We start from the raw sequence: 11,297 nt of genomic DNA, 5'->3' as shown, positions 1-11,297 counted from the left end.
CTCTCTCTCTCTCTCTCTCTCTCTCTCTCTCTCTCTCTCTCTCTCTCTCTCTCCCCCTCTGTTTCTCGATTTCTTTTTTTTCTTTTTAAACAATTGCGTAAAATCGACTGTGACGAAGAATAAAATGGATTTGGGCGGTGTCGTGTTTGCAGTAGATCGGGACAGGCCCTCGCCAAACCATACGCCGAGTGTCCCAAGCGTCGCGTTCTTTCCTCTCGACTGTAGAGAACACCCTGAAATCCAACGTGCGGGCCACGAGGTGTTATTTATCGCGAGAGACTAAATCAGAAATGTCTTCGAGTGGGAGTCGCGCGGTCCATAAATTTCCAGACACGCCGGCTTAAACCGCAATGACGATTCCGGCCTGCGAGGTGTCCTCTTCTTCTTTTTCCGGCTCGAACGGCGCGAAAATATCCTCTCGTGTGCCGTGCATGCCGGCTGTCTGCGTGAGACGTTGAAACAATGCAAGTCGCTAGCGAAAAGCTGTACTCTTCGAGAGATATCATTTCGAAGTTGCAGCCCGTTTAACGTGTATCCTGCCGTTTCTCTCGCGGCGATTTATTTTCCGCTGTCACGTCTCTTTTCTCAAACGTCGTGTTCGCGTGAACGTTCAATAGGAGTTATCTATGATCAATGTATACTTTTAGATGCACCAATCACGTCTATGGTCCAAAATCCAATTTCTCAATCGTTGTATCCTGTGAACGCGGCCAAAGGAATTCTTGCGCGCGTGCGAGATTCGTGCAAACTGCAGCTGCACGTTAATGCACATATCATTAATTCTGCGATAAGATATGCATCAGTACGCTTACATATGTAAGGACCATGTACGCTTATGTAATCGTATACACCATCACACACTCACACACACACACACATACCATCGCTTTGAAAGCTCCCACCGTGACGCTGATTATCCAAAGTCCCAATTAGACAGCGCGCTAAGATAATAATCTTCGGGTACTCTAAGTACCAGCCGTGTTTGCTGATTTATCTCCCGGCGCATCAAACGCCGGCCAGTTGAGCGTCGGATACCGCTAAGTGGAATAACAATTCGGGACTTAACCGAGATGCAGTTTTGGATTAAGCGGGGAAGTTCGGTCTCGACGCTGTACAGTTTCGGAAATTGTAGGATTCGTTCGGAAAATGGTTAGCAGTCAGATTACCGCGAGGCTTGAGATCGATACCGTTGTTATATCGAAAGAACGGTTCCTCGAGTACCTATAAAACTAGATATCGCGAATATACGCAGAGGAGATTGGAGCATATTCACAAATCTTTTGGTATTAACCCGCCGTGTACAATGTTGAGTATGTGAAACCCGAACGAATATTCGAGGGTTCAACTCGCGTAAGAGTTCGGGACTTTCAAAATAACGCAAATCTGTTTGCAGATTTCGATTTTATTGCGCTACTATCTTATAGCTGAGAACTTTCTAAATCTCTGGAAAAAATATGTGTTCAAAGATATTGATTTTCAACGAAGTTATACGTGGTTCAAAGTTACAACCAGGATCTGACAGATCCAAATTGTACTGTATGTCTAAAGAATATAATTGTACTCGAAAGATTAAAACTTTCCAGACAAATGACATTTGTTATTGATTGTGTAAAGTGTTGTATCAACACATATGTATGATAAGTCATATGATGGATACAAAAAGTTGCTATCCACTTCGTTGGCAGACGCGTTTGCTCGGACACAGTCTAGATTTGATGTTATACTCGTAGGAAAATCGGTTTGCATTCATTTTTTCCAATATAAAATGTGAGAAAGTGTATATAAATTATTTTACAAACGATCCAATCTGTGCTAAGTCCGTATTCTTATTTATATGTTAATGTAACATCTTGTACAAAGAAGATAGAGACAATCTTCCTCCATGTATTCTAGGTACAATTTCATAGACTGTTCTTTTTTCTGTAATAACGAATATACGAATATGCGCTATTACAGCAAAGCTATTCTGGTATTCTCTATAATCAGTATATTTTAATCAGTATAATATAATCAGTATATTTTAATTGAAATATTATACATATAATTGGTAGTTCAGTTATAAATATAGCACTGCAATCAACAAAATTTCATTTAAAAAAATCAATTAAGAGTAACTGTTCCCGTTATTAATCCAAATACAAGTGTCGAATTATATGTTACCGTACGCAAAATGTATGGAAGACGTTGATTCCATCGCCGCAAACTGAACACAAACTGAATTTACGTACAACGTATAACGAATTTGTACACTACACATTTTGCAGTGATATTTTATTTCCAGTCGGCAAAATCAGTAAGACAGACGATAAAATAAAATGGGAGTGTTTCTACTAAAAATCAGTGAATATTCATTGATTTTCAATGAAATACTCGTCCTTTTTTCTCTGTAAAATGTTATTTTTATCGATTTAGTCAAAAACATTTTCACTGATTCACTTTAAGAGAGTATCAAGGTAAGCTTGCAAGCACAGTTGAGGATAGATTGACATCTTATAAAATATAATTGTGTTATTTTGAGAAACATTTTATCGTTTAAGACTTTTGTAATATATATAAAGATTATTATTGCTTTCGGAAAAAATACATTTTCGATAGAAGACATAATGACTTTTATTTTTTCACTTACATTATTTCATTCTTTAAAATTAAGATATCATATCCATTTTATTCCATCATATCGATCTGATATTTTTAACATTGCGCTAAGTTATTTATTTATCTCAAAACCAAAAATTATATAGCTAATCTCGTATAGTCGGCGAACATACTTAATCTACTTATTTGTTCCATTTCAATATTTTCATGTATGAAAATTACGCAAAACAATAATATCATACAGCTGCAGAAAACTTTATTCCAACTAATAAAAAAACCCTAAAAAGTTTGTTCATTTATAATTAAAAATATTAACAAGAAATTGCGAGACACTCAAGAATTTACTCAACAACTTTTGAATCAAAATTTTATTCTCTTAATCAAAATATTTTTCTGATTTTAATGAAATTCTTTCAAAGAAGAATAATCTAAAATAACATTTTACAATTTCATCATTTCTCTCATATACGATATATATATAAACGACCTACCCTTTATGTGAATCAGCTCCGATTTCTCCTATCGAATATCGTGATTAGTCGGTTGAGTTATCTGACAAGAGCAGGAAAGACAGTTCATTGCAATTCCATTGACAGAACTCACGAATGCACCTTTCAGATCGCGAAAACGGGGGGATGAAAACTTCGTTATTCTTTGGTTCCCATCGGATGCTCGTAACTAACGACGGTCTCGTTGCTGTGTGCATTCCAGGTCGACCTGCGGCATCTCGCCCAGACCGAGGACTCGAATGAGATCGAAGTTGGGATCGACCTGACCGACTATTATATCTCCGTCGAGTGGGATATAATAAAAGTGCCTGCCACGAGAAACGAGGCGTACTACATATGCTGCGAGGAGCCCTACCCCGACATCGTGTTCAACATCACCCTACGCCGCAAGACCCTCTTCTACACGGTGAACCTGATAATACCGTGCGTGGGCATATCCTTTCTGTCGGTGCTGGTGTTCTACCTGCCAAGCGACAGCGGCGAGAAGGTCTCCCTGTCGATCTCGATACTCCTCTCGTTGACGGTGTTCTTTCTGCTGTTGGCCGAGATAATACCGCCCACGTCGCTGACGGTGCCGCTGTTGGGCAAGTACCTGCTCTTCACGATGGTACTGGTGACGCTGTCGGTAGTCGTCACGATCGCCGTGCTGAACGTGAACTTCCGCTCGCCCGTCACCCACCGTATGGCCAGGTGGGTGCGGGTGGTATTCATCCAGGTGCTGCCGCGGTTCCTCCTAATCCAACGACCGAAGAAGGACGACGACGACGATGAGGAGGAGAACGGCAGGGACGCCACCGGCATCAGCAACGGCGGCGAGATCGATAACGACGGCGTCGACGACGACGAGGACGACGACGAGGACGATATCGAGACGGCGAACGGCAAGCCACCCGAGGGCATCCTTACCGATGTGTTCCATGTACAAGAGACTGATAAGTACGATCCGTACTACGGCAAGCGGTTCAGCGGGGAGTACGAGGTGCCGCCGCACGGCCTGCCGCCGCCGCCGCCGCACGGCCTGCCGCCGCCACCGCCGCCGACCAGGCATGACCGCGGCGCCGTCGGCACCGTCGGGCCCTGCTTCAGGGAGCCACTACCCTCGCTGCCATTGCCCGGGGCGGACGACGACCTCTTCGGCCCGGCTAGTCCTGGCTATCCTCATGAGGACGTCAGCCCTACGTTCGAGAAACCATTGGTACGCGAGATCGAGAAGACCATCGACGACGCCCGCTTCATCGCCCAGCACGCCAAGAACAAGGACAAATTCGAGAGTGTGAGTACAACATTGTTATTGCATATTGTTGTCCATTGTTGCTTGTTGTTGTTCATTCTTCTCCTTTCGCTTTTGCTCCTTCTTTTGCTTTCTTGACTGTATCGACTCGCTTATGGTTCACGGTGAATCATTTTCGCTTTGAGCTGTTCCGATAAAGCTCAATTCGAATCAGCACTGCTTGAAAGCAGTCTCACGATGATGGTACATGGAAAGAATATTATAACCTTTTTTTATCAACTCTTTTTAATGTTAATATGTTTTCTTTCTTTTATAAATTTTATTCAATTTTATTATATCTTTTTTATAGGTCAGGAATAAACTGACAGTAAAAAGTTGATGTGAGGAACATACTAAATTTAACTAAGAAACATAATTAATTAATAGTAGACTTTAGTTTCTAAAATATAAATAGCATATATGAAATGAAAAGATAATAGATTAACACGTTCGCTACTGTAGTTTATTTGAAAAACCGTCACAGTTTATTCTCTATTTTTTATATAATAATAAAATTTATATAATAATAAAAATTTTGTAAAACTATTATATATATATATATATATATATATATATATATATATATTCTTGTGATTTTTTGACATTTTTTGAAATTTCCGAGTTATAAAAAATTAAATCTTTTCAGTCAGTAAAATTAAAAACGGAGATTTTGAAAACGAATTACAAATATTTTAAAACAATGTGTTAAACAGATTTACATTTTTCATGAAGGAGAGAAGTTTATTCCCCGGCCATAAAAAAAGGACTAATTGGAGTTTTATCTCAAAAGTTTCTTACGACAAAAATAGTTGTTTAGTATATAATTTTAAAGAAAGACTGTTTTCTTTTTCAAAAAGTTCCTCCCCCGAAAATCCCTGTTATTAAAATTATTAACTGTGTGCGCAAAATTCCATGAATCTTCTCGCAAGTTTTACAAAGAACCCGTCCTAATTTGAAAATTTCAAACAATTTCAAAAAACTTCAAAAATAGAAAAGTCTCTTTTTAAACCTCTTTTAAAAAAATAAAAAAATTTCGAAAAAGAAGCTTGTCTCCCAAAAATTCTTAAGGTTGATGTCAAAATTTTTGTTACTCTAGAAGGGGGTAAATACTATTTATTTCTACTAATTTCAAATCAGCTCAGAAGGAATCTCTCTAAGGAAACATTCCTAAATATCCTGCACAATATTATATTATATTAAATATAAGTATGATTATCATAAAAAATTGTGCATAATGAGGAAACCGCGAGTTTATATATTTTTGGATTCAACGATAAAAATATATAAAAATCACATAAAAAGAACTCCATATGAATAATCTATTGGCCAGTGTTATCGATGTTATTCATATGAGACGCATCCGGAAACTAAAGATACAAAGGCTTTAAAAATGTAAAAAAAATATTTGTTTTCAAAACTTTTACTGTGTGTGTGCAAATGTATATATTATGTATATATAAATATCTTTATTTTTCTTTATATCTTTAGTTTGGACATAGTCTTCGTCCAAAAATGTATTAAATCTAGGAACCAATTTCTGTATATCCGAGTCATAGAGTCTTCTGCCAATCTTTTGAACCACGTCCTGATCCCTTCTTTCACTTTATCATCATCGTCGAACTCTTTCCGAGCAAGATATCTCTTTAGATGAAGAAACAAATGAAAATCACTGGACGTGAGGTCCAGACTATGTGGCGGATGATCCAAGAACATCCTACTTGAAAATGTTCAACAGTGCAGTCACACGGGGTAGTATCGTGCATTATTCAGAAAGCAGAAGCAAACAAGCACCATAATCAGCAGTAATTTGTCTGTGCATTTCCGCCGAGTGGTTACCTTTTCATACATACAAACACAGAAAACGTAGTATGAAATGAATTTCTCATTTGATGGGATTTTAGATAGGCGCCGCTATTCCAAACACTCGTTACTCACTACCAATTTGAGCAAAACCTGCTTTCGTACTATCAAACAGAAGCGAAATGGTCAAGGTCAAAGTCAACCACTACCGGCATAACAAATTTTTCTATATGATATGGCCTAGATGCGATGTGTTTTTAGTTTCCAGACACGCCTCGTACTACGTGACGTTGTCTCTCGTGAGAGATCAGTGCGTCACGCATAGCGAACATGTTAAGACTCCTGGGTATTCGTATCATCCATTTGTTTTTAATGACGTCAGAAGCGAGGAAACGCATACTAAAAATTTTTGCAAAATGCATTGAGATAAAAAGGTATATCTATAAAGCAATCTATCTTTTTATCTCAATATGTTTGCAATCTCCATCGTTTTACGTACAAAAGTATTCAAATGAGATAGTCAAAAAGTGAATAGTTTACAAGATTATTTCTTGTATTGAAAAGTAACAGAATAAAATATCTCGCGAAGTATTTACTTTTCGATGATTTTATCCCAGTATTTTTGTATGTAGATTGATTAGAGGAATTGATTTACGTTTAAAAAACCATGATTCCACTTAAAAAAATTAGAGTTGATTTTGACAGCGGTTTTCAATGTCAAGGTAAAAGAAATATTATCTTTTCCCTCTCGATATCCTACAACTTTTATTGGAAATATTTTTTCTAAAATGCATTGTTTTCGAAACTTAAGTTATATAAATACATTACTTTTGAAAAATTAGAGCTGATCTTGTGTGTGTAAATCGATAGAACAAATCTATAACATGATCCTTCCATTTTGCTCTAACAATCAATAATTTACCGTAAATAAATGTGATAGAATCATGCGAAGAGAGAAGTTAAAAAGATGTATTGTATGTCATGATAATTAACAGCAAGTTATTGATTGTTACAGTAAAAGGAAAGTGTTTGGATTATTTCATAGATTTACTCGATCGATTGTAATCACACAACACAACATCTAAAATCGGGACATAAGATGTCTCTCTGACATCGGAATACAAGACGTCCCTAAGATGTCTTTAAGACATCTTATGTCCCGATTTTAAACGTTGTGTTGTATAGGAATGTTGTTAACGGATAACCTTTCTCTTTATTCCAATATATTTCACAAGAATTTTTAGCATGTATTTCTTTAGCACATTATTAAAAAGAGATGTACGATACGAGTACCTATGAGTCTTAAAGGACAATGTCAATATACTTTTCTTAGTTAGGAGTCCCGCGACAGTGGAGAAGTGTGAAACTGACACCTAACTAATATATTTTTCTCACAAGGAAACAGAGGCAACCCGAAAATTCAAAAAATTCTGAAACATTCTGTGCAAGTAGAGTAGTTTATCCGTAACATAAAACTATTTTTTGTTTCTGCTAAATTTTTATTTAGGGGGATGAAACCTTCGAAAAAACATGACATTTTGATTTTTAGCGAATATTTTCCAAAATACAAAGCACATGAAACAATGATTTATGTAAAAGTTGTAGAGTATTTTATATTCTTTGCAACGTTGTATTCAGATTTTGCAAGAATGAAAACTTTTTGAACTCCTCCTCCCTTCACTCATTACCTTTACAAATTTTTAAGTTCTTATTAGGACAAAAATAAAAAAACATCGAATTCATATATCTGAACGCTAGAAAATTATTGCGATTAAATTTTGGAGAAATCGAGATGATAACATGAAACTATAGGTGGCGTGCTATAAATAGGTGTTTTTAGATTGAGCTGTACTCGATAACTGCTTCTTGTACATATTTTCTTATACCGCAAGATGATAAGAACTTAATTCTAATGACATCATATGCAATGTATTACATGAAATATAAAAGTGAACAGAGATTAATTTGCTTATATAACAATAGTAACATTTGCGTGTGCTTTACATATATCGAATACAGCTCAACCCAAAAACGCCTATAGCACGCCGCCTATAGCTCTATGCTATCATCTCGATTTCTCCAAAATTTAATCGCGATAATTTTCTAGCGTTCGGATATATGGATTCGATGTTTTTTTATTTTTGTCCTAATAAGAACTTAAAAATTAGTAAAGGTAATGAATGGAAGGAAGAGGAGTTCAAAAAGTTTTCATTCATGCAAAATCTGAATATACCGTTGCAAAGAGTATAAAATACTCTACAACTTTTACATAAATCATTGCTTCATGTGCCTTGTATTTTGGAAAATATTCGCTAAAAATCAAAATGTCATGTTTTTTCGAGAGGTGGTTTCACCCCCCTAAATAAAAACTTAGCAGAATCAAAAAAGTTTTATATTGTGGATGAACTACTCTACTTGTATACAATGTTTTAGAATTTTCTGAATTTTTGGGTTGCCCATGTTCCCTTGTCAGTTTCAAAATTCTGTAGCAATTTTTATTATAAAATTGTTTCCATATAAAGTCCAATATCGTAGCGGAAAAATGTGGTGCATTTTATCACGAGATATAGAGGGTGTCCCATTTTAATTTAGATACCGTAATACAACCGTAATATAACTTAAATTTCGAAAATAATGCATTTGTATAACTTAAAATTCAAAAGTAATGTATTTATATAACTTAAGTTTCGAAAACAATGCATTTTAGAAAAAGTATTTCCAATAAAAGTTGTAGGATATCAAGAAGGAAAAGATAATATTTCTTTTACCTTGACATTGAAAACCCCTGTCAAGATCAACTCTAATTTTTTAAAAGAGTATCATGGTTTTTTAAACGTAAATCAATTCCTTTAATTAATCTGCATACAAAAGTACTGGAAAAAATCACCGAAAAGTAAATACTTCGCGAGATATTTTTCTTATTTTATTCTGTTATTTTTCAATACAAGAAATAATCTTGTAAACTATTTACTTTTTGACTATCTCATCTGAATACTTTTGTACGTAAAATGAGTAGAAAAATCGATCGGTGATACTAATCTCTGCATACTGAATGTATCACTAAATCTGCAAAATGCACGGAATTTTGTTTAAAGTTTTTGTATATTTTTTGTGATAATTAATTTTACCCATTATTCTGCATTCAAAAGTATTCAGGTTATCGAAAAGTGCTATATTTTAAAAGATATTTCATATTTTATGCTGAAAAGTGTCGAAACAAAATGTAGAATACAAAGTATTCACTTTTCGATTATTTTATTCCAGTACTTTTGTACAGAATGGCCAAAGAAATTTAGCTATGTTTCAAAAACTATATTATTCCGTTTAAAAAATTAGAGTTGATTTTGATAGTTTTCCAAGATCATTTCAAGATCAAAGAGATATTACTTTTTCCCCGATATTCTATAACTTTCGTTGGAAACACTTCTGGAAAATGCATTGTTTTCTAGATATTACAATGTCTAAATTAAAATTGACACCCTGTATATTTTGCAATGGCGGTACGCGCGGAGATCTAATAGTAATAAACGCATCGCCACACGTCCAGTGGATGACAATAACATGCCATGTGTATCGCGCCTAACAACCTTTTCACGTAAAATTCCACGTATAACGTAATGAAATATATCTTCCGCGCCCGCGCGCGTCTGTAATTTTGCGAGGGAATTAATTTCTATTGAGGCACACGCTGGTGGAGAATAACAATTTATTTATCGCGTATACAGAGCGGGGATCTCTCGATGCGTATCCACGAAAATCTCGAGGTGACTTTTTGTCTCTCGCAACGCGACGTCTTCCGAATCGTAATTCCGTGCCGTCGCCCCGTATTCGTATGCGGCTATGCGACATCTAAATTACTCCGCGCATTCGATTTACATAGCTTGACCCGGATTCTCGCAGTTTAGGCGGATCGAGAACGGTCTTTGCCGGTATATCGGATTTTATAGCACCTAACGTAGCTACGATCCGCCCCCGTTCTCGAGCGCGTGTACTCGGGAGATTTGGAAATCTCCTTCGTAAAATCGAGGAAGCGTCAACTCTGTCAGTCTCAACGGTAGACGGTAATCCGCGGCGACGTCGACGTGAAATAACGGACGTTACGAAAATATCGAGGAGGGATCGAGTTAAACAAACGGTAAGTTTCGTCGGTTCTGTTTCCTTCTGTTCACACGTCACATTGTTTTGCAACCGTACGATTTTTGCGCACGAGCGATACAAATTTAGGAAAACCGCCGAGGACGAAGCGAGAGCAAAACGAGATCATCGATGGGTATGTCTGGGGCTCCCTGTTCTTGAACTTGCGCGCAATACTACGTATACGCCTGTTGCGAATGGTAAAAATGCGTGTGCGGTTCTGATATTACACTCTTGAACATGACTTCGTAATATTCGCAATTGGAAACGTATACGTTTTTCATTGCATTGAGTTACACTTGGCAACGTTGAAATATGTATGAGTATTATACAAACAAGTATCAGAGCTTATTGATCTGACAAATATAGTGTGATATTTAATTACAATTTTATAAAAGAATTAAAAGAACTAATAAAATTTAAGAAGAGATAAATGAAGAAGAGGTGAATTTTCGTGTTGATTTAAAAATTTATGTAACTGTCTTATTTTTATTGATAAAGTTCTTTTCAAAAATCTATTTTTAGAAATTATAATTAAAAAGTTAGAAGATCATAGAAATGCCCTGTTTGTTACTCTAAACAATTAGATTTCATGTAAGGAAAAATTTTCTAAAAACGAAGGTGTAATATTTTATGATTTTTTAAAGTAAAATATTTTCATACGTATGAATTTTTCTCTATATTTCTCATACTTTTTTAACGCAAAATTACTTTTTTGCAGTCAATAATATATATATATATATATATATATACAGGGTGGACCATTTTAATCCATCCAGTCGAATATGTCGAAAACCAAGCACGGGAGAGAAAAATGTTTCAGACAAAAGTTGTAAGGCTTAAAAAAGCGCATTCAACAATAATAGTTATTTGACATAGGATGGCGTCGCCAAGGTCAGAACAAGGTCAACTTTGCTTTTTTAAATAGAAATACATATTTTTTATTACGGTATTTTATTCAACGTAAAAACGCAAATAACTTTTGCTTC

The 11,297-nt window shown here is 36.0% G+C and overlaps 1 protein-coding gene across 3 annotated transcripts in view; it reads left to right on the top strand.

The window, feature by feature from the left end:
• Positions 1-11,297, top strand: part of LOC116844100 (acetylcholine receptor subunit alpha-like 1) — a 331,491-nt gene that overhangs the window by 311,920 nt on the left and 8,274 nt on the right. For all 3 annotated transcript variants that reach the window (XM_032815237.1, XM_032815246.1, XM_032815229.1), the window contains exon 6: positions 3,307-4,377. In XM_032815237.1, the coding sequence (XP_032671128.1) occupies positions 3,307-4,377 (1,071 nt within the window). The remainder of the gene's footprint in view (positions 1-3,306; positions 4,378-11,297) is intronic.

This window comes from Odontomachus brunneus, unplaced genomic scaffold (assembly GCF_010583005.1).
Source record: "Odontomachus brunneus isolate Ranch 3 - 2012 unplaced genomic scaffold, Obru_v1 Obru_scaffold_003, whole genome shotgun sequence".
NCBI classification, from domain to species: Eukaryota; Metazoa; Arthropoda; class Insecta; order Hymenoptera; family Formicidae; genus Odontomachus; species Odontomachus brunneus.
This window is presented reverse-complemented; position numbering and strand designations above follow the sequence as displayed.